The sequence below is a fragment of the Electrona antarctica genome, assembly GCF_951216825.1.
Source record: "Electrona antarctica genome assembly, chromosome: 5".
Classification (NCBI taxonomy): Eukaryota; Metazoa; Chordata; class Actinopteri; order Myctophiformes; family Myctophidae; genus Electrona; species Electrona antarctica.
The window spans coordinates 38,239,695-38,264,853 of NC_136810.1; the positions used below are offsets into that span (position 1 = coordinate 38,239,695).

The window sequence follows — 25,159 nt, forward strand, 5'->3', positions numbered from 1 at the left end:
ACATTTTCAAAAAAATCAAAAAACCCAAAAAGCTATAAATGATTTTTCCCCCCTAGTAATTTCATAAAGAAATCAAAGAAAAATCTAAGAAATTCCACTGGTTTACAGTATGCTCCGTCGTATACATGCCGGCAATGGTAAATCTACAAGTTCACAACAACACATTGTGGATGTGCACAATGCATTGCGTGAGCTTATAGATCTGCTGTTATGCCTGTGCCACACCATACATTGTATACAACAGAGCATCATCTAGGCATTAAGGATGTGGCGATGGACAGATAACCCTGTTGTTGCTCCCCCCGTGCCCCTCCAGGGAGGAGCTGGATCGGGAACACATGTTGCGCTGCGCCCTTGGCCATGGCCAGGGGCCAAGGACTTAAAAGGTCGTAATCTCGTAAAACGGTGTCACAGATGCGACACGTAGTAAAGCTTGTTTAGATTTGCAACACCACCGTACGGCAGAGTATATAAATTATACATTACACTGAAATGAGTTTGACATGCTTCAAGAGAATGGGAACGGATCACATTTGCGAGGCCGCGCTTTAGAGTCCACACTCCGCAGGGTAAAACCTATTCTGAACGTACAAAGGAAAGGAATCCTGTGTAGAGAAATAAAGGGAGGTCCACATATTCTAAAGAAGAAATGTGAATCAAGGTGAATCAGGAAGGCCTTAAGGAAGTAACGGGGGAGACAGAATTAACTAGAAAAAGTGCCCTTCTGGGCACAGGTCTCCACCAGGAGGATAGGAGTGTGTGTGATGTTTGGCAAAATGTTTAGGAGTAATATAAACGTGTTATATAAAATGTTTTTTTGTTTGTTTTTTGCAAAAACTTTCTTCATTTTGTTGAGGAAATTCAGAGCCAGATCACTCATAGCATCTCTGAGGATAGAATTCTGGATGAGCAGGACATTTGCAGCATTTTTTACAAAACGGGACACTCCTGAAAACTTTGGAAGGCAAAGATTTGAGAAATCCAACAGACTCGTCTTGATCACATGACTACAGAGATCATGTGTACCGATTTGCGTGAGATTTGGATGAAATCTGTGCGACTAATATAAACAATGTCTTTTGAAATCGGCCTCATGGTGGCGCTATAACCTAGCCTGGCTAATAAGCCAGACTCAAATCACACTAGGTGCGTTTCCATAAAGCCGTTTTTTTGCGCATTAAGGCTCTTGCGCAAAATCTCCTGGATGGAAACACATCAAAATGCGAATAAGTCTCCAGAAAAAAGGGAAATGCGCAAATAGTGTATGGAAACACTTGCGGAAAAGGTTTTTAATTAGAAAGCATTGAACTCGCATTATATCGCTTTTGAACAGTTGGAAAATAAAATAAAAAAACGATGGGGAGGCAGTGGAGTGAACGGTGCATGGGAGGGTGGCTAGAGAGGGAGAGGTGTTGTGGATACATATAATATAAGGTCCCAATTTACTACTACCCGACCCGTCCGATTAATAATTGTGTAGTGTGAAGATCCCATATGAAGTCTGAATCCTCCCGAGTTGATCGGGGCGCTCCGATCATTTTGATATCTGGATCGCTACTGTATGGATGCAAGACACACACACACACACACACACACACACACACACACACACACACACACACACACACACACACACACGTGGTGTAGTAGACTAAACTTTTATATAACCTAGCTGCCTGGGTCCCTGCAGGCTATTCGATTTCGATCCATGCATATGCTTCATATATTCTTATATATTTATATTCATTGCATAAGATAAGCAACCTAAACGTGTAGGCTATAGGCTATATAGCCGATGAAACAAGTTATTCACAACTGTTTGCAGCTGCAATCAATCAATTTACAGTATAAACGACCAGTATGCTCCAATCGAGTCCCGCGACATATAGGCTACATGTGCCCCGAATATATTAAGACAAGCATTACACAACAAATCGTTCTTTGTACGTTATTTGACTGTAGGTGTCGTCAATACTGTGAAAGCAGCAGATGCCCGCTGGCTTGCTGTAGACTTGCTGGCGGTCGGTCAGCCGCTGACCAGGGATCAGATTACAGCGCAGTATATGGGGTCCCAAATCAATGGTGTGAACATCATATGGATTAGGACTACTTCTTTACATGAGCCTCACTTTACTGGCAACAGTGCCAACTACTGCATATTTAATGAACTTATTTCATATGCGCATTTTATCAGTTTAATGGAAACACTGACAATTCACTTTTCTTTTTTCAACTTAATGAACATACGCTTCCTTTTTTTGCAAAGGCTTAATGGAACCGCACCTACTGTCGTGTGGTATTTGAGTCTAAAGATGCTGTGTATGGATCTTGTTTCCCGGGGGGCGGGTTCAAACATTTTCTCTTTGACGCAATTGGTCAGAGCTACTGTCAGTCAAAGGTCTCAAGCATTGAACGTCAATGTACCAAAGCCCACCCATATTGCATACCGTGTCCCGATTGGCCACACCAGTTCTCTGGTGTAGGAAATGGGCGTACAATTGAGCCTCTCCAGACCGTAATCCGCCGGCAGGCTTTTTTTTGTGCCAACGGCTGATTCGGTCTGGCTTATTAGCCAGGCTAGCTATAACCGGCAGATGTGGAGGAATGCAGGGACAATGTTTTTCCATGGCTTCTAGGGAGTGTGCATACATACGTTGTACACAGATCGATGCAGTTATAGGTAAAAACAGGAATTGCCCTGTTATAGCGCCACCGTGAGGCTGATTTGGAAAAAAATGAGTGGCATGTCATCCCCGGCATAGTGGAAATGTGCGTGTATAATTTCCCGGAAATTGCACACTGTGTTTGTGATTTGTGGCATTTTGTTCGAAACGGACCAATCATGTGAGCTTTGGAAGCCAACCTTAGCCAATCAAGATGAAAGATGGGAAATGGTGCAGATCCGTATTTATCACATGATTATGGAGATAGTGTATACCGAATTGTGTGACGTATGGATAAAATATGGATGCAAAACATACTCTCTCCCCATGCGTTCGGCCTGGTGGAGACAATAATCTGCTCTGTTATGTATACAGTATGTGGCCATGGCTAGTTTTTTCTGTCAGGTGACTGTTTTATACAGTATCTTTCCACACAGTAAAAAAAATATATTTTGTCTGTCTGTCTGTCTGTCTGTCTGTCTGTCTGTCTGTCTGTCTGTCTGTCTGTCTGTCTGTCTGTCTGTCTGTCTGTCTGCCTGCCTGCCTGCCTGCCTGCCTGCCTGCCTGCCTGTCTGTCTGTCTGTCTGTCTGTCTGTCTGTCTGTCTGTCTGTCTGTCTGTCTGTCTGTCTGTCTGTCTGCCTGCCTGTCTGTCTGTCTGTCTGTCTGTCTGTCTGTCTGTCACGTCTTATCTAATGTGTGTGTTTGTGTGTTTGCAGAGCTATGGCAGATGAACAGGACCTGGGTGTTCCAGGGAGCCAGACCGTCCCTCCAGCCCCAGACCATGCTGCTGGACGAGGGCCACGAGAGACTGTACGTAGGGGCCAAGAACTCCCTGTACTCACTGAGCCTGGAGCGGGTCAACACACACCACAGAGAGGTATATATATACACAGGCCTGTTTTCATCTCTGCTGTACGTGACCTGTCTGTGTGAGGAACACTGAATTCTGCCAGTCCTCCTGTGTCAATAGGTTACTCAAACAGATTGGGTGGGTGTGTGTGTGTGTGTGTGCTGCATGAGAGAGAGAGAGAGAGAGAGAGAGAGAGACAGACAGACAGACAGACAGACAGACAGACAGACAGACAGACAGACAGAGAGAGAGAGAGAGAGAGAGAGAGAGAGAGAGAGAGAGAGAGAGAGAGAGAGAGAGAGAGTAAAGTGGTTAGATAGAGATAGAGGTTACAGCAGGGTGATAGACAGGGAATTCCATTATAAAGAGGAGAGGCAGAGAGGTTAGAGGGTAGAGGTGCAGTGTGCATGCGTCTGCGTGTGCCGTGTGTACAACTGTACATACATGCATGTGTATGTGTTACTTGTGTGTGCACGTCGTGTGCGTGCTACAGTACAACGGTATCTTCCAGATGTTTATGTGCATCAAATAAAGCGACGCAATGCAAATACAGCCATTCTCAACAGTGCAGTAACATTACAGTAAAAATAAAAAATAAACTACAATGTTTGATTTACAGTACCAATCACATTTTTTATAGTTTTTTATATTTGACGTTTGTGTAAATAAAGTGTGTTCTCTCCTCAGATCCACTGGGCCAGCACTGAGGCTCAAGTAGAGGGATGTCTGGACAAGGGCAGGGAGAAGGTACAGTAACACTCAGCCATTTATATCCAGACATAATTCAATTGGCTCCGTCGCCACTATGCTATTGATTAGCATAACTCACACTAGTTCTCATTAACCTTGGCTCAACCTATTGATGTAATGGCATTATGGATCCTGTCCGTTCTTCATTTCCTTAATTAAAACCTCTTTTCCTGTTGTTCACCCTCTTAATTCCTTAATCTCCCTTTTCCATCATTGGTTCATCCCTCTATTATTTCCATTTTCCGGACTTGCCACTTCGTTCCCAAGTGTTTATGCAATGTCTGTCCTATACGTTGTATTATTATAAACAATAGTTGCTTAAACAATGACTGAACAATGATTAATTATGCACCAATCTGGGAACCCGTTCATTTGACATTTTTTCCATTGCAAATTGAAAATCTGCCTCGAGAGATTAGCGATGCACAAACAATAGAACACAGTCAAATCCTCAGTGTTCATTTAACTCAAAAGAGTGCACAAAGGGAACCAAATATAGACCATTACATTCGTAAACTCTTCAGAGTTAAATTACCCGATTATATGCCACCATTGACTCGGAAAAAGGCCACGAATAAGACCCTGTGAACCTGTCACCTGACAGACAATATTGTGTTAACATTGATATTACTGTGCATTTACTATTTCCCTCTCTCTCTCTCTATCTCTCTCTCTCTCTCTCTCTCTCTCTCTCTCTCTCTCTCTCTCTCTCTACAGCCAGAGTGTGCCAACTACATCAAGGTCCTGCAGCAGTACAACCACACCCACCTTTTAGCCTGTGGGACAGGAGCTTTTAACCCCGTCTGCGGCCTGGTCAGGGTGGGACACACCGGACAGGTGAGACTGACTGAGAATGTCCACTTCCTATTTCAATGAGAAATAATTGGAGCGCATACACTGTACACATCCTCTTCCAAAATATGCAACGAAATGAAAACCACAGCAGAGGACATTTGAAGGTGGAACCCTTTGGTTCTGTCAATAATAACACAGCTTACAACATTCTGCTATAAGGGGACCAAATTCATATTAATTAATTGAGACACTTCAGCTCAGGATTAACCATTTTACCATTTATTGCAATGATATTGCATTTTGTGGCTCTGCTCATTACAGATGACCTGTAGTGCAACATGCACAATCTGAGATCACAAACCCCACAGAGCAGAGCACAAGATAAAGACATTACATGAACAACATAACCTTCAATTATATGCCATATACCACGTAGAATAGATACATACAGTATGATATGATACGTATCACATATAGAACAACCCATAAATATGCAGAATCACCCATTACAGAACTAAATGCCACAGGGAGGAGGTGGAGGGAGGTGGAGGGAATTTGAACGTCGACATCTGAACAACTACTGTGTCAGCTAGCAAGTAGAGTGAATGCAGACTGATGTACTGTGGGCGTGTGTGAATTAGCTTGAAGTGAATGAGAAACAGACAGACTGATTATTGGGAGTATATAATATGAATGAACTATTAGCGAATGAATGGGGGGTCCGGAGAGCGAGTATTGGGTCTGTAGGTGGCAAGTCCAAAAATCGTCTTGTGATTGGTTGTCAGTGCGGTAGGAAGCGCTCTGCTCATCTGTTCATCTTGACCGCACGCAAGTAAATCTAACCCTAACTCTAACCCTAACCTCAGTCTTAACCAGCTAAGCTCATATTAGTTGTAACCAGCAGAACGTATCAGTTGAAACCAGCAGCATATTCGATTTTGGCCTAAAGAGTAGTCTGTGGTTGTTGGAAAAATAGTGGCGGCAGCGGGAGTCGAAAGTCGAATGAATAGTCACCTAGACTGGCGAGGTGGCTGCCGGAATTGGGTTCTGTGCCTGTAGTAGTAGGTGAGAATGCCCCGCCCGTGTGGGTGCACACGGGCGGGGACACGTGTGGGTGCACACGGGCGCACGCGGGCGCACATTGTAACATTGGCGCACGGGGTAAAACAAGCGCTCCCTCCAGACTCGCTACAGAAACAATATTAGCGTCCGGCGAGAGATAATTAGGCTAATTAGGATAATTAGCCTCCTGACTTCCGTGGCTCCATGAACTATCGCTGTGCTGGATTTAATTACTGAAAAAAAGAAGGACATTTTTAAATAATATACCTACTATTACTGTAAGAAACAAAGGGATAGGGGAACATCACAATTCAGACTTATAATGGTGCACAACAGCAACAATGGAACTTTGCCAAATTAAAATAACTATGGATTTCTAGAACTTTCTCAACAGTTTCTTTAGCAAAAGTTTGCACTTTCCTGCACTGTCAATATAGACCTCACCAGAGCACCTCAGGGAGTGCTGTGTCTCCAAGAGAGGAGATGAGAAACAGAGACGGAGGTATAGGGAGAGGGGGGAGAAGTAGAGACGAAACGAGAGTAAAGGGAGAGGGGGGGGGTGCAAAAAAGGAGAGGGAGTGAAGAGAAAAAGAGACAAGACCGATCACCGATGGAAAGGAGAGGGAGCGAGCGAGACGGATGGAGTGTGGCAGAGAGAGAATAAATAATGGAGTTTGCATCCTCGTGGGGAGTAGCAGTATGTTTGTTTTGCTCTTGATAATCTGGACAGGAAAATAAACAAACAGACTGGCTCTCGCTAGAGGTGTACAGCGAGAATACAGAACAGTACAGAAGCAGAGACACACTGTGTTGCCTCCATACTGTGAGGTCAGGGGTGTGTGTGTCAATGTGTGTGTGCATGCGTACGTGTGTGTGGGTGGCAGGCATTCCTTACCAAGGGTGCTTAACTACCAACGTCTTAAGGATTCTATTACACAGCTTGGTTGCTAATGTGAACTACTTGTATTCATATTCGGAAGCCTCAGTAATCCATAAATCAGTTGTGAGCTAAGGCATTGGCAAAATTATCGATGCTTCCTGTACCCATGGAGTTTCCCCGCCACGCATGGCAGGAGCCACGGGTGATTTTTAACCCGCAGCACGGGTTTGTGTGACTGTAGGACTGTTGGTATGTCTAACCAACGTATGCACATCTGTGTGTAGCATACATACATCCGTGTGCATCTATGCATGCGTGCGTGTAACTTGTATATAAGTGAGATTGTGAAAGGTATCTTCCAGATGTTTACACTGAACAGCTCCCTGGGCGTGTGTATCTGTGGTGTTCCAGAGAGCCAGAGCACATGCACAATGCTTTTCACCCTGCATTCCACACAGCTCTGCTCCGCTCATTCAAAACCCCATCACACCTTCCAAACAGAAACAGTCACACCACTGCTCCATCACTCATATCAATGGAATGTTTACAGCCCTAGACAACACCGGACTGGAGAGCTGCAGCTGCCTGTAAAGCCTTCCAATGTGCTCTGCTGTATCTGTATGTGCGTGTTTATAATACATGATGACGATAAGGAGGAGTGTTGCAATATTGGCTGGTGTCCTGTGGTCATAGATCAGCACACCAGTGGCAATATTATCGTATAGCATGACCTCAAGTGTATTGTGGATTTTACCCAAAGCCTTTACCCCGGCCAATTTGGGACCATGCATGTCAGGAACTATAGAGAGTATGCACATACATCACTTTTTCCCCCGGTAACACATTGAGCAGCATGGAGCATTGGAGTTTGGAAGCGCTCGATGGAAATCACGTACTTCGTATTGCACGCCTGCACGGAATTTCTTAACAGAAAGTAGCTCATAACATGAGTTTTTATGAAACAAAAACGTAACCTTAATTCAAGCATTCCGTAGAGCTGCAATGTTGGTGAGTTTAACATCATTTAATACACTTTTCTGTTTGAATGTATGGTCTGTCAAGGCCATAGAGTATATAAAAGGATAGAGACTGATCTGGCGCGAAGCTCCGCCCCCTCCGCTATTCATGTCAGTGGAAGTTGCTCAGTGGCGTTTTGAAGCACCCGGAAGGACCGTCTCAAAACGTCTACTTCCGCATTTGACCACCAAATTTTGGTGGTCAAATGCGGAAGTGCTCAATGTTAAAGCCCAGCTGCACGGGGTTTCCCGGTCATGAATCCACGGGTCCGCCTGTAGTCCCTCCTCTTACCACTAGGGCCCAGTGCTTCAACGTTGGAGTGCCTCACTGGCCCCTTGGTCAAGGCCAGAAAGTAGTTTTTTGTCACTCAGTAGGCGTTCCTGCATAGCTTCTATGCAAAGCTCTACCAATCACTTAGGCAGACAGGTCGGGTTAGCCAATCAGGCCGGGTCTTATACTGGCTTAGCAACACAAGTGTGATGTGATGCCAATCTGCAAAGCCGACGGGAAGCAGATGCCGATACAATCACCAGCTGACAGATGGGTGATTGGATGGGTCATGGAAACCCTTAATGCCTTACGGCTCTGCACACAGTTATGCCAGGGACAGATTTTGTGTGACAGACAGACCACATATTCCGTAAATTATAGTATTATAGATTTATGATTAATAGAAGAAAATGAAATAAGAAGAAGAAGAAGAAGAAGAAAAATGTATTCATTGCTAGGTTAAAGGTAAATGTGGTGGCTGCGTTTGGAGCTCTGGGAGAGATTTGCTCTCATTAGAATGACTCTCAGCCAGACAGCCAATCACAAGATGTTGTGATTGATTGTTTGTCAGGTCAGAACTAGCTGTGGTAAAGATCATTACAATCATAGCATTACATTTGAGGAATGTCCAAAATGAGATTCATTGGCACATCTCACAATTTCACAAACATCATTCTTTCCCCTTCAAAACAGCTATTTTCTAAAGCCCATGATTCACGGTAATTCAATTGGAACCTAACATGGAAGCCAAAATGTACCTTAGTCTCAAGAAAGTATCTATCAATTTGGGAGGAGGCATCATTTTATTTTTAAATAGTGGCTTAGACTACCTCATTTTAGAATGACACTCCTATAGTGTACAAAATTATACTTACTGTAGACTGGAATTATCATTTTTGCCAGACTGGATGAACTTTGTGTGGGGCACTAAGGTGCCCAACACAAAGTCGATTGTTGTTGTTAGGGTATTTATTTATACGTATGTTAACATTTATTAACCACATAAACCCTAGCGCAGAGGGTATATTGTCATATTGTCATAATAGGCATTATAACAGGCAACATTAAAAAAGGCAAAAGTTCAGCTGAAAATAGCAAATCTACGAGCTCACAAGAACGCATCCTATTACGATGCATTGTGAGCTTGTAGTTTGCAATTTGAGGTACAACAAAGTTTATAGGGTTTAAGTGGTTAATCTGTCCTAATTGTGTGCAGTACAAAATGTTTCAAATAATTATAGACCACTGTGGTCACATGCGTTTTATTATATCTCAGAGGAAAGGCACAGCTTGCTTTCCCACTAACTACATTTACATTTTATGTACAGTACAGAGTACACCATCAGTGCTGTGACGTGTTCTGTGAATCCTGTGTGGTTTTGATAGATCACAGGCAGATGATGGATGATGTTAAAGCAGACTGTGAATTGTGGTACAGCCAGGCGTACACAGGGTTTGGTTTGGACACAGCGGGGGTTCCATGGCTACTCATAAATCAATATGAGACGTCTCCTCTGATCTACTACTGACACCCATGAACACTGCGGTGGGCACACAATTTAGGGGCTGCATTTCTATAGGGTTTATGGGTGTGTGACACAAGTGTGTGAGTTAGTGCTCTGTGTCCATATCTGTTTGCGTCTGTATAGGTGTGTTCCCCACTGTCTGCGTACCTGGATAGTGTGCACAGTGCAGTGTGTGTGTGTGTGTGTGTGTGTGTGTGTGTGTGTGTGTGTGTGTGTGTGTGTGTGTGTGTGTGTGTGTGTGTGTGTGTGTGTGTGTGTGTGTGTGTGTGTGTGTGCGTGCCTGCGTGCGTGCGTGTGTGCGTGCGTGTGTGCTCCCCGCTGTGCATGGCAGGCGGATCAGAGGGAGATAGAGGTGGTGAACTCTGTGTAGAGGATAAGAGTGGAGCAGATCTGGGGTTTACACATTATAGGACAACACTCCTTCACATGGTCATCCATCACTCCATGTCCCATCTATCTTCTCACCCAACTCTCATCCATCACTTTCACTCTTACTTTCTCCGTCTCCCTCTCCCTCTCTCTCTCTCTCTCTCTCTCTCTCTCTCTCTCTCTCTATCTCTCCTCTATCTGTATCTATCTCACTATCTCTCCATCACGTCGTGGGGTGCGTCTATCTGACAATGTTAAAGCATAGACATAGAGCTGTCTGTCTATCTGTCTATAATGTGTGTGTGTGTGTGTGTGTGTGTGTGCGTGCGTGCGTGTGTGCGTGCGTGCGTTGGTGCGTGCGTGCGTGTTTAACAACTTTGCGAGGACCACCACTGTTTTTGCAAGACTATGAGGTTGATCACTATTTAATTGTCCATTCAAGGGTTTAGGGGTAGACCTGGAGTTGAGCTCACAGTCGGCGGTCAAGGTAGACGTGTGGAATGTGAGGGGTGAGGTTATGGTTGGAATTAGAGGTTAAGGAGATGAATGTATTCATCAGTCATAATCTGTGTGTCCTCTGCAGTGCCTCGTGCATTCTAACGGTGTTTTGTCCTCAGGACAGGCTCTTTGTTCTGGAGGAGGAGAGCATTGAGAGCGGGCGAGGACGGTGCCCGTACGACCCCAACAGCCCCTGTACCTCCACCCTCTCCAGTAAGACACCATTATCCACTCTCAACCTGATCGTATTTTTGGACATTTTTGGTCATTATAGCCGAAAATAAATAGCAGATCTACGAGCTCACAACACGTTGCATTGTGATGCATTGTGAGCTTATACATCTGCTATGTTAGTAAAACTATGATGATCGCCGAAACGCGTTCACTGTACTGCTGCTCTGCGCAGGGCCGGATGAACACCTCTGAGGGCCCCTGGGCACTGAAGGCTTGAAGGGCCCCCTTTCACATGCACATGCAAAATTTTGGCTGTTTTGGGGCGGTGTTATGCCGTTATATTGGCCTATTCCCGGTAGCCTACCCCGCCCCAGAGTGACAGCCAGGCAGTAACAAACACATTCTTTTTTTATTTGTCCCACATAGTAAGCAAATGGGTAAGAGAATTCGCCAGTGTATTTCAGTGTTTTCACCTTTTTTTCGTCGAGCCACCTGACGCGCTATGCATGCAGAATGAAAACAAAGCAATGATGGATGGAGGACGTACGTCTTTTATTACACCAGAATCACGGTCACCTCTCCACCTGACCCCACACAGCCCAGTGGGCCCACCCACCTTGAACAACAGCCAATCTAGCGACTAGCACTAGCGCATTGTTGCTGCTTTACACACAATTGCACTTTTCAGCTGCCTTCTCACCAACAATAAAACACCATTTAGACACCATTTATTTCATTCGGATTAGCAGGGAAACTTTCGGTGGAGCTAAACATTATTATGGGCACGTGCCCAAAGTGCCCATATGGTAGATCCGGCCCTGGCTCTGCGGCTCTGCGGCATACTGTACCATGCCAACTGATTAAAAGAATAATTAAATGTGCCTTAAAACGAGAGTTCCGTGAGTGCTGGTTTTCTCTTTGAGAACTTTTCCTGTAAAGTAAAACTAACTAAAACAAAAACAAACCACTTTATGAATAATACAAATTGTACCTCCCAGGTTAGACACAGGTGCATTGAACTACAAACCAACGGAAAGACGGAGGATGGCTCATGACATGTTTATAATAAATGTCATCATGACTAACATGTATCAAATATAACATATCTCAGATATGTTAGAGGGCATACTGTATGTCTATATTTATTCTGAAGGGGCACTGGTACTGCTTATTGTGCTGCATGGCTGTTAAATTCACTCTACTTTTGTCTTTCATCTAAATCCAATCATACCGTGGCCGCCACAGCGGATCATCTGTTTCCATCTGTTTCCAGCTTTTTAATTCAGTAACAAATATTAAAAGTGACATGTTACTTATGAGATCACATTGGTAAACCATGTTTGTTTTCTAAATGTCTTTTGTCTTCTGTAGAGTTTTGCTGATTGATTCTGCTCTAGTCTGTAGCAGCTAGTTTGAGAAATACTGCCATCTTCTGGACTTTTTTTATCTCAGTTAATTATTTACAATCAGAAAGCACAGATGGTTATAGTAACAGAAACCTTTATGTTGATCAATATAACTGATACTGATCATATCATATTTACATATGATAAACAGTTACCGGTATGTATGCATGTGTGTGTGTGTGTGTGTGTGTGTGTGTGTGTGTGTGTGTGCGTGCGTGCGTGCGTGCGTGCGTGCGTGCGTGCGTGCGTGCGTGCGTGCGTGCGTGCGTGCGTGCGTGCGTGCGTGCGTGCGTGCGTGCGTGCGTGCGTGCGTGCGTGCGTGCGTGCGTGCGTGCGTGCGTGCGTGTGCATGCGTGTGCATGCGCTCGTGTGTGTGTGTGTGTGTGTGTGTGTGTGCAGGAGGAGAGCTGTACATTGGCCTGTACACAGACTACTGGGAGAATGATGGAGCTCTGTGTCGACTGAACAACCAGACATATACACGGACAGAGAGAGATGACCGGCAGCAGCTTAGTGGTCAGTGCTTCTCTCTACAGACCATCTGTTTAGACCACTGTTTTTCCCCTACATTTTGTTTTTAATAAATTCTGGTTATTAAAAAAAAATCATTCCCAAAAAGCACAATGTTTCATTCATTAAAAACAAATTCAATTATTTCTTTCAGTAATTTCACAGAGATACTGTAAAAGAAAAATCAAAGAAATGTCATAAATTAAGCCCAAACCACACCAAAGGGCCGGGTTGGGACAACACGATCTTTAAGGTAAACCACACCAATGCAACTCATTGAGTTGCAAGGAGTTGCATTGTTGTGGTTTACCTTACAAGCCGTTTTGTCCCGACCCGTTGGTGTGGTTTCGGCTTTAGAAAGCCACGTTGTGAGCTTGCAGATCTGCTATTTTCACAGGTGTGGGTCCCAGGTGAATATCTAATTTCTGTTTTGGGTCATGGGCCGAAAGGTTTGGGAAACACTGGTCTAGACTCTGATGTCTAATGATGAGCACAAATACAATGTTGGGAATCCAAAATAATTATTAGAACAACAGATCACATGAAATAAATGCATAGCCTATTGGACAATGTGAAATTCCATTAGCCTAGTTCAAAATGGTGAAAATGTTTTCATTCACAAACAAACACAATCCTCCTCTGACTTTGTGGTTTTAACTGTCCTACACTATATGCTTAGTTGGCTCTAATTGGTCCGCCTTTCTTTCCCTCCACACTAAATCTCTTAGCCAAAAATAGCCGATCTATAAGATCACAGCTCATAGATCAAAGTTACTTGAGCTTGGCTATTTTTGGCTAATGTTCTCCTTACTCTTCAAGTAGCCATGGGGTTAAATTGAACCCCTTTGAAACTCTGTGGCTGTGATGCCAAAAAGTAAGCTGCTTGGCTATACTAATTACTATTTATAGAGCAGCCTACTTATACATGTGAGATTTGCTTATTTATAGTCTAAATTAAACCTTGTTATGGAGAATGGACACTCCCCAAACCTGCTACAGTAGCTCTTGAATTTGCCATGATCACATGCCTGCAAGTAAATCCATAGCATTGTGCTGATGGTTCACATTCATTATGTGGACATGGCCTGCAACATTATCCATTGTACTGAATCATCATAATTGTATGACTATTTTCATCTTCCAAGGTCTTGTGATTTGCTGGTTGATTTATTTTTAAATTAATCCATTCATGACAATAGAGTACACAGTATGTAATTCCTAAGTAATACAAATACTGCCTGTACCAGTATACAGACAGACATCACAAATCATCCTGATCTGCAGTTCACTTGTTTACAAGCACTTTTGGGGAGAGGACTTAACATTTGCTGGTGTTTGTAAAGCTGGTAAAAGCAACACAGATAAACAGTCATTATAGTGGCTTAGCAGAAAGGTTATACTTAGTATGCCACAGCACAGCTGTCATTCACTTCCATGTGTTGAATCATTCATCTAATATATTCACAACAGCATTTCTTTCTCCCCAGAGCCTAAGTTTGTTGGATCAGCAGTAATTCCTGACAACGACGACAGGGATGATGATAAGGTTTACTTTTTCTTCACTGAGAGAGAGATGGACTCTGATGGGGCGAAAAAAGGCGTCTATACCCGCGTTGGGCGGGTCTGTGCGGTAAGACTTTCTGCATAATAGAAAATGTACTCAATATGTTTCCAACTACACAAAAAATGGCCAACAGATAGGCCTATATTAAAGGTTTCATGACATTAATTTTCATTTATTTATATTTTTAATTTTTCTTTTAAGTTTTATGACCTCAATTACACCCAACAAATCTGAACATTGAACATTCAGTGGATTTTCTGTGGTCTGGAGTTTTCTCTGTGGTTTGGAAGCCTTTTGAGCTGCAATGAAAACAGGCAAAACAGTGAAAACAGTGACATCTGCTGGCAAATCCCATTGACATATATTGGATGTGCAGGCTGTGACATCACAGCAGGAAAATCACAGAACTTGTTTGAGCCAGAAAACCCCAGACCACAAAGAATCTACTGAATGTTAAAAGTTCAGGTTTTTTGCCTGCAATTGAGCTCAGAAAACCTATTTTTTTTTTACAAAAACTATTTTTTTATGTCACCATCGCTTTAAGCCCAAACCACACCAAAGGGTCGGGACAAAACTGTTTTTAAGGTAAACCACACCAATGCAACTCATTGAGTTGCAAGGAGTTACATTGGTGTGGTTGACCTTAAGAACCGTTTTGTCCCGACCCGACCCTTTGGTGTGCATGGTTTGGGCTGACTCCAAGTCAGTGGTTTCCAAACCATGCCAAGGCCAGAGCGAAAAGTTCACAAAGCCTCATTGACCCCCCCTGGAGTGTGGCCTGTGGACCACAGCCCCCTCTGTGAAAACCACAGCAATAATTTTGTTTTCTAATATGAATTGTATTTTTGATTGATTGAATACTTAGTCAGAAATAGGGATGGAGCTCGTTAATTTTTATTGATAACGATCACCTTATCGATCAGGCTTATCGAGCCGGGTTCTAAGCTTATCAAGCATTTTCTATTATTTTGTGGAAAAATGGGAGATAATAAATTCTGAACAGAACCATGATATTTTACTAGGGCCTTCAACTACAGTACTTTTCTAACAAACGGAAGGCAATTGACCTTTTTACCAATAAAATAATATTAAAGGAACTGTTAACTGGTTAATACTGTATGTGTACAGACAGTGACTTTAAACACGTAATGTTGTTTACTCTGTTGGCAGGTATTAATACACTTTAGACATGTTTGTGCCAGCGTGGGCGATTATCTTGATCGCCTCTTGTCTTGATTGTTTAAACATGACGTCATGGGCCGCTATGCTCAATAACAGGCTTGATAAGCCCAACGCTTATTGATAACAGGTACTCAATAAGCTTGTTTTCGGAATTTTTCGGGTATTGGTTATCAAGCTCCATCCCTAGTCAGAAATGCAAACAGCACGTGGTACAGTAAGACATCAAGGGAGCCTTTGGCTAAAAGGGCCTATACAAAAAGGTCCTGAGGACTTGTTTTATGCATTGTATTGCATTCTTTTTTGCTACTTTCTGTGAAACAGTGTACAGTGTATTCTTATTATTATGCATGCGACTGACAATCTTTAATAGTATAATCATGAACAATATCTACCTTCTCTTCTAGAATGATCAAGGGGGCCAGAGGATGCTGGTGAATAGATGGAGCTCCTTCCTGAAAACGCGTCTCATCTGCTCCGTGGCCGGGCCGAACGGCATCGATACACACTTTGACGAGCTGGGTAGGGCTGTGTAGGCATCGATACACACTTTGACGAGCTGGGTAGGGCTGTGTAGGCATCGATACACACTTTGACCAGCTGGGTAGGGCTGTGTAGGCATCGATACACACTTTGACCAGCTGGGTAGGGCTGTGTAGGCATCGATACACACTTTGACCAGCTGGGTAGGGCTGTGTAGGAAGTCCTTGGAAAAGGGAGCTTTAACAATCTTGTTGGTGCTTTAAGAAAGTTAGAGCGTTAATGACATTTTGAAGTTTTAATAACATGTCCAAGTCTACGAATAGACTATTTCATTTTAACTTTGGCATTAACATTTAAAGACATTATGCATTTTCAAAATGTCTCCAATACACTGCAGAAAAATAGTAATAGTCGGCCCAGCATAGTTAGTATAACAGTATGACAGGATGGCACTACAGTATAAATGTTTTATTTGTATATTGGTTCTTTTTTAATAGGTATTTGACTGATATTCGTAATACTCTACATGTGTTGTGCATTTCAGAGGATGTTTATGTACTCAAGAGCAAGGACGAAAAGAACCCAGAAATCTTTGGCCTCTTCAGCACAACCAGGTGAGCTGGTGATAACTTCCAACATACAGTAACATGTACAGTATGCATCATATCCTTTAAATGCAACTCGCTTGCGTTCAGATCAACAATAGCATGCCCGTCTCTTGCAGTGCTGTTTTCAAAGGCTACGCCGTGTGTGTCTATCACATGGATGACATTCGGGCGGCCTTCAACGGTCCGTTTGCTCACCGAGAGAGACCAGAGCACCACTGGACCCCCTACGAAGACAGGGTCCCCTATCCCCGGCCTGGATCTGTGAGTCTGAATGCAGTGTAGAGTGTAGAGAGACTATGTAGGACAGTGTGAAGCACCGTTGTAAGCTGGCTCAGCAGGTCACATACGGACAGACTGAGCCAGGCCAAAACACAGATCAGCCAACCTGCGTTCTCCTCGCTCCATTCTCTCCTTTTCCCTTTCTTCTGTTCTCATGACACCTTGTTTTCTCTCTCTCTCACTCCTCACTGTCCTCTCCCCTCCGTCTCTCTCTCTCTCTCTCTCTCTCTCTCTCTCTCTCTCTCTCTCTCTCTCTCTCTCTCTCTCTCTCGGCAGTGTGCCAGTAAGGTGAACGGGGGCGGCTTCTCCAGCTCAAAGGAGTTTCCTGACGAGGTGTTGCGTTTCGTGCGTTCCCACCCGGTCATGTATCGCCCGGTGCTTCCCCTCCACCGCAGGCCCATCCTGATGCAAACGGAGCCTGGCAGGAGGCGGCTGACCCAGATCGCCGTGGACCGTGTCCAGGCTCAGGACGGGCACTACCACGTACTCTACATTGGCACCGGTCGGTGAACACAGAATTATTATTTCCAAACCTAATCCTCAATGTACACTTTGGGCCCAAAAATGTGGGGTCCCATACAGTGAGGCGTTTCAGCAAAATTAAGAGCAGTTTAAACACTTAAGCCCCGATTTATTTGTCAGATATTCTAAAATAGCTCACAGAGTAACATGTTGTCAGCTTGTAGGGCTGATATTTCCACTATACACCAAATCCATTTAAACTTGGAACGTGTCTGTGTCACCATATGTTTTAACCACTTTAACCATTATTTAAAAGCTATTGAAAAATAGCAGATATACCAACTCATAGTGCCGTGCTACAAGCTTGTAGATCTGCAATTAAAAATATATATATAATTATAATAAGCGAACATCTTTGCTTCTGGGCGGGTCCCTGTAACAACAGATTTTCAGATGGGGGTTTATGTTTATGACTTGAAATTCTTTGAGAACCATTAGTGACATTACAGGACATTTTGTAGAATCTGGTCTCAGGTCTCAATGGGTTTTAATGATGTGATGAATGTAATGCTATAGATATCATTTGACTGTGTGGGTGTGACTGTGAACACAAGGATCAGATGCAGTGATAACTCCTCTCTTCTCTCTACTAGACGATGGTGTGGTGTTGAAAGTGATCACCATCTATAGTAAAGACACAGACACTGTGGAAGAGGTGCTGCTGGAGGAGCTGCAAATATTCAAAGTAGGTTTCCTAAAAGTTCCAAAATAAGAGTAGATAGATAATAAACATTGATTAGTTGGGCTGTCTCGATTGTGAAATGTTGCTTGACAATATTGTCATGCGATTAACAATAGTTGCATGGGGCAGATATGACAAAAACTTAAAGGACCTCACTAATAATCATGATAAATTGGCACGATTTTTTTCTACTCAGTCTGTGTCTCATAGGAGGGCTGTGGGCAGTTTAGAAACCGTCCTCTTAGCATCATCATTAGGCAGATTCTTTTTTTAAACAAGATTTTTTTACAAAAATGTTTAGATTTTCATTATCGTGAGAACGATGGATTCCATTTTCGCATTGTAACTTTTCAGGACTAGAAAGCCTGCAGTTTCTATTAGCTTGTATTCCCCATCGATGATGTCACTGGAGGACAGTTTCTGAACTGCCCACAGCCCTCCTATGAGACAAAGACAGAGTAGAAAAAAATTGCGCCATGTTTTCATGATTATTAGTGAGGACCTATTATATGAAGATAGGTTGAAAAGTGGTGAAGTGGTCCTTTAAATACACATCCAAATGAATAATGCGTTATATGGCCCAAATACACCATAGAATATTTTATATACTCAAAATGTGTTACAAAACAGTGGAAAGAGCCAATCTACAAGCTCACAATCCCTGCAAAACGAATTGGAATTATCTCAAATAATTGTGATTAGGCGATTATGTAATACTTACTGACAGGCCTAAATTGATGCTGATAAGAGGCACAGAGTGTGGCTGCATGACAAAAAAACTAACAAACCAAACAGACAAAAAGGTTCAGATATTTGAACCCTCACATCAAAAATATATATTAAAAAAATAGCTACTACAGTATATATTTTTGGTTGATCGGTCGGTAGTCAGTTGGTTGGTTGATTGATAGCTGGATTGATTTAGGCCTACTGGTTCATAGGTATAAACTTAGATCACGGAAACCCTTCATTCTGACACTTTATCCGTTTAGATTTTTCAGTTCCCAAATAAAACTGTTGGATTTTGCTTAAGAGGACTCTGGCTTGCTATTTTAATTTGAACCTTTAAGAGGTTTTTGAGAGCTGTTTCAAGTATGCACACACTACCCTCACTCCAGGACAGAGTGTGACACTGTGTTTTGCAGCATTTGAACTATCCGCCACTGGCCGCTGACATTGATATAGTATAAAGGCTCTATTAATGATGTCTACCATGTCTTTCTTCCTTCTTGTATTACCTTTTTAATTGTCGATTCACCTTTCATCTTTGTAGGTGCCAGTGCCAGTGACCGAAATGATTATATCATCCAAAAGGGTAAGGATCGGCTGGCATTTCAATGACTTGTTGCTTTGCTCCACTGCAGTTCTCTTGCCAGCCACAAGATGGTACCATTGCAACATCTGTTCATTGTGTTGTATCACCAAGAGTTGAGATGAAGAACCATTTTCTGAAGTCCATAACCTCCCCCAAAATCCTGAATAATACCCATAATATATAAAATGGGTATGGATAATTATTATGGACTTAAATGGTTCTCCGTCTCAACTCTTCGAACATTCCTTCATTCATGTCTTTGTAGTGTGAATGGAATCATTCTGCATAGTTAGAAAGGTCACAAAGGGTAAACAGATGATCAATTGCTATTGATAATAATGAATATGATGCAATACAACCCCCAATCTACAAGCTCACAACGTGTCGATGTAGATTGGTTATTTTAACTATTCAAACATTTTTTTTGTAGTAAGAAAAGGCAAAGTAGTTTATGGATAAGGGGTTTAGCATGGATGAAAATAGAGCACTAGGGGCTCCATCTTGCGCCAGCCTTATCCCTTATCCCTAAACTTATTTGCCATTTTTTACTATTTTGAAAAACACTTTAAAATAGATCTACATCGAGACGTTGTGAGCTTGTAGATTTCGGCTATTTGAACTATTTTAAATGTTGTGCACTGGCACACAAGTCCTGTGCTGCACCCCTGCATATGACTACTTAACACCAATCAGTCCTCTTAACACTGATCTGGCCCACCCAGGGGTTGACACTGACCAGAGCCATAGAGTAAGACAACTCTGTTCACTTCATGGGGCCAGTCCAATGGCGGCTCTTCTACATAGACTTCTATTGGCGAATAGGGACACCGGAAGTTTACGGAATGCATTGGAGTCTATGGGCTCGCACGAGTACATGAACCACGTGACCAGGCTGTTTTCTGCCCCCTCAATGTCGCAACTCTGTCTATACTCTATGGCTCTGACACTGACTAAGGTCTCAGAGGCACTTGCCCATCGGGCAAGTACAAGTCATGTTCTACTTGCGCAAAGGTCATGCCCACTTGCCCCTAAATGTAAATCGTACATGGTAGGTAAAATGTGCGCTTGTAGAACTAATTAATGTTAAATCTAATCAATATCTGCCGGGTGGCGACAGTCACTTTGAAAAAACGGAATGAGTGAAACTGCTAATTGTTAAATGATAGCATAGTTCTTCATAAATAGGCCAACATTGGAATGCACTCTCCCGTCACTTTCATAACCTCAAATATGTTCTCTGCAACACAAAAAAACATGTCAGTTTGTCAATGTGAGCAATGTGGAACAGTAGCTATGTGACATATGCCTGCAGCATGTCACATAATTATACAGTATGTCACAGCATGTCACATATACAGTATGTCACATGCCTGCAGCATGTAATTGCAGCACGCACAATCTGGAATGACGTCTTACTGTCTGTCACCCATGAGATCCTTCATTCTTTACAGAACCAGGGTCACCAGAAACCAGAACCTTTATTGGTGGATGAGTTTTGTTTGCACATGCAAGGGATTTTAGTAGGCTACTTAGACAATTAATTGCCATGGAAAATTTGTCCCACACCTGCCATTTGATTACTAAACCAGTCCACCAGTCAGTTTGCACGTCAGACATTCTCCACACACGCATTATCCACAGCACACAGACCTCTACCACTGCACAATGACTTTACACAACCGCCGATACCCCCATGGGGATTGCATACTAGGGGGTCGTTGGTATGCATTCCCGATCGTTGTTCCCATCTTGCATCGTTCCCAACTATAGGCCGGTGCCCGACAAACACAGATTTAGTAATTAATTATGGATTATGGATAAGGAATTAGGACATATTCCAAGGATTTTGGAGGAGGGGTCAGAATAAATGATGGACTCTTGGTCTCAACTATTCCTAATAATAATATCAAAGACGAAACCCAACCATTGGTCTCAAAATCTCATGCGTCCCATGTGTTGTGGGCTCCACAGCAACAACTGTATGTGGGCTCCGAGGTGGGTGTGGCCCAGATCAGGCTGCATCAGTGCGACCTGTACGGATCAGAGTGCGCCGACTGCTGCCTGGCCAGAGACCCCTACTGCGCCTGGGACGGCATCACGTGTTCACGCTACTACCCTGCTGGGGTATACACCAAGAGGTACTACACGCACACACACACACACACACACACACACACACACACACACACACACACACACACACACACACACACTACTACCCTGCTGGGGTATACACCAAGAGGTACTACACGCACACACACACACACACACACACACACACACACACACACACCTTGTTACAGCTGTTGTTTGCAGCGTTAGCAGGCAGCAGCTAGCTTGGCTAACGTAGTTCTACCACTGCTCTCTGTGACTCTGTCCCTCTCACGTGTGGATTTTATTTTGGTTAATTGAAGATAAAAACAGCAAAGTTTTTTATGGTTACAAGGTTAGTAGCCTATAATCCTTTCTCCTCCCTGCAGTCAGTGCAGTGGCCCTCTCTCTGACTCCGTGTGTGTGAGAGAGGAGATGTCAGTGCAGAGTGTGTCTGTAGAGTGGAGCCGTGTCTGTCTACTCCAGGGGGTGGAGCACTGGGAGAGTCAGACACGCAGCTATACATCTCCTTACAACCGTACTCTACCGGGTAACGCACGGACAATAACTATAAGGCCGTTATGGAATGGGGAAATGTAAAGCGTTAGGTTACAAGTTACTGCAAAAAGTAGCGCCGTTAGGTAACGTAACGTGATGTAAGGGCGTTAGTTACAACACTGGTCGCGACCCCTCGGGGGTCGCCACATTATTTTGCCCCCCCCCCCCGAGTCATTGCCAAAGCCTTTCCGGGGGTCCCCGGCCAAAAACGTTGAGAACCCCTGGACTACTGTATAGTCACGGCTGCCAGTTCCCACCTGACGTTGTGTGGTAATTCTGACTGCTCCAGTCCGTACCGAATGACCGCTAGCTTGCATAATGTCTTCAGACTAGGGCTCATGTCTAAGACGAACAGGTCACGGGGCGTGTTGCCGTCTCCAAAGAGGATGACACGATCTCCCACCATGCAACAGCTCCTGGAATACGACCGAGGTGGGCGTTTCCTCTTGGGCTCAATCTTCTTCCAGGAGAGGGTCTCTGGATTGAATTTCCACAGATCATTGAAGGTCTGAAGCTTTCTGTTAACACCACCAAATATGTACAGCCCCCCATCGTAGGTAAAGGCTGAATGACCACTGCGTCCTTCTGGAAGAAGCTGTGCAGAAGGCGTGCTCAGCCAGAAGCTGGTCTCTGTGTCAAACACACAGACCCCAGTCTCCCAACAGCGCCCAAATACAAACATCTTTGCCCTGATGATGGTGGCAGAGTGACCTGGTGAAACGTGTGGTGGACTTCCTGTGGTGTCAATTAAAGTCCAGACCGTTGTGGTGGAGTCCATCTTGTAGAGGCCATTAAGGGTCAAGAAGTCATTCCTGTATCCTCCATAGACATACATGATCTTACCCAAGACACACGCTGAATGGAATGCCCTCCGTTCTGGAACAGTCCCAGAAGTCTTGGATCTGGCCCACAGATGGGTGTCCACATCAAATGCATAAAGCATGTTGCAGTACTCCCGTCCACAGTGGCCTCCCAAGATGTAGACGACGTCGTCTATCAGCACAGCTGTGTGGCCAAGGCGATTGGTGGGACCCTCGAGGTGACCTTCTCCTCGTCCTCCGTGTGTCTCCGGCGGGGTCAACCTCCTCCAGCGCAGAGACACTGTGTTTAAGACGTGCACATCCATCCCCCTTTCACATCCATGCTTTGCATCACAAGCTCCTCCAAAGGTGAACACGTTGTACTTCACCGCGACAGCAGCACAACAGGACGTGTCTGGTCCTTCATTCAGATGTGCTGTCAAGCAGAACATTTCCCCACTCTGTATATCAGAGTGTATCGAAGGACCGTATAAAATAGCTCAAAGCTTCTATTGCTGGTTAGCTTAGGTTAGAACCCGCCGCAGTGGTCGTCCAACTAGAACTTAAAGCAGGATGCTTCGCCTTCAGCTCCTCACCTTGAGCTGTTATATACTCTCCGATCCGACTATGCTTTGTCACGACGACTAAGCCATTCAGATCTATCCATATATGGATTCTACCACATCGATCTGATGTCAGCACTAAGTCAACCCGTAACAAATATAGAACTGACGTCCTAGTCGGATATCCCCATATATGGAGATTAAATATCCAATGACCAACTCTCCCAGTTCCGATATACAATTTACAATTGAGGCATTTAGCAGACGCTCTAAATCCAGAGCGTCTATGAGCTAACTTAGCTAACTGAGCTAGCTTAATAATCAGAGCTAATTCACAAAATGTTATGGTCAAATACTGGTTATAGTGATTTTTCAAATATCTGTGGTTGAGCACTGTTTTTATTAATTGTTCATTCAGAAAAAAATAGCTTACCTTGTGTTTTGCTTTTGCTGCCATCTTCACTGGAATCTCCTGTTCTGTTACACCTGTTAACACTCAATTTGATGGTATAATCCCTCCTTGTGGGGAACAGGGTGGGTGGGGCCACATAATGATGTGGGTGCGGCTGCAATAGCAGCTAAAACCATTTGGGGGAGCTACTGAGCACCACTTACACACACACGATGATCAAAAAACGTCCCTTATGGGCCAATGCTAAAAACTTCACAGGCACATATAAAGCATCTCCTGGGTTGTTTTTTTAACGGTTTCCCTCATGGGGACCTGCTTTTTTGTCCCCATACCGTAACTGGTCCCCATGACGTGACTGTGTAAACAGATTTGTGTCCCCACAAAGATATAAAAACCAGAGCACACACACACACACACACACACACACACACACACACACACACACACACACACACACACACACACACACACACACACACACACACACACACACACACACGCTACTACCCTGATGGGGTATACACCAAGAGATACTACACGCACACACACACACACACACACACACACACACACACACACACACACACACACACGCTACTACCCTGCTGGGGTATACATCAAGAGGTACTACACACACACACACACACACACACAGTACACGCTACTACCCTGCTGGGGTATACACCAAGAGGTACTACACACACACACACACACACACACACACACACACACACACACACACACACACACACACACACACACACACACACACACACACACTCACTACTACCCTGCTGGGGTATACACCAAGAGGTACTACACGCACGCACACACACACACACACACACACACACAGGGACGAATAGTTTTCATAATCCTCATGGGGGCCCGTGACGCCCGCCCCCCTCCCCCCGCCCTCTAAAAGGCAATGGCACGTGGACTGGTGATTAAACCACACCTATGCATAATATAACGGGTAACGGAGGTGTTTTAGGGATTTTGACAGGTAACCAGAATACCAACTTTAGTGGGGGAACACCCCTTCCCCACTGCTAAATCCCCAAACAGTGTATTTAGAAAGATCGAACGAAAATGGAGCCCTATATGTGCAGACGCACGCACGCACGCACGCACGCACGCACGCACGCACGCACGCACGCACGCACGCACGCACGCACGCACGCACACACACACACACACACACACACACAAGCTTGCTTAAATGTGTATTTATACCAACAACCTTGCACAACATGCATGCACATCACTTTGTTGAGTGAGGTGTCAGATGGCCAATCCCTATATAATGTAGGGATCTGAGGGAGCTGCTAT

At 44.0% G+C, this 25,159-nt stretch overlaps 1 protein-coding gene across 1 annotated transcript in view; it reads left to right on the plus strand.

The window, feature by feature from the left end:
* The window catches only part of sema3e (sema domain, immunoglobulin domain (Ig), short basic domain, secreted, (semaphorin) 3E), a 51,653-nt gene that overhangs the window by 20,718 nt on the left and 5,776 nt on the right, over window positions 1–25,159 (plus strand). Inside the window, exons 2-14 of the mRNA XM_079501626.1 lie at window positions 3,381–3,541; window positions 4,202–4,261; window positions 4,982–5,101; window positions 10,801–10,894; window positions 12,661–12,777; window positions 14,259–14,401; window positions 15,922–16,036; window positions 16,542–16,611; window positions 16,722–16,866; window positions 17,161–17,386; window positions 18,000–18,091; window positions 19,362–19,403; window positions 21,375–21,541. Coding sequence (XP_079357752.1) covers window positions 3,381–3,541; window positions 4,202–4,261; window positions 4,982–5,101; window positions 10,801–10,894; window positions 12,661–12,777; window positions 14,259–14,401; window positions 15,922–16,036; window positions 16,542–16,611; window positions 16,722–16,866; window positions 17,161–17,386; window positions 18,000–18,091; window positions 19,362–19,403; window positions 21,375–21,541 — 1,552 coding nt within the window. The remainder of the gene's footprint in view (window positions 1–3,380; window positions 3,542–4,201; window positions 4,262–4,981; window positions 5,102–10,800; window positions 10,895–12,660; window positions 12,778–14,258; window positions 14,402–15,921; window positions 16,037–16,541; window positions 16,612–16,721; window positions 16,867–17,160; window positions 17,387–17,999; window positions 18,092–19,361; window positions 19,404–21,374; window positions 21,542–25,159) is intronic.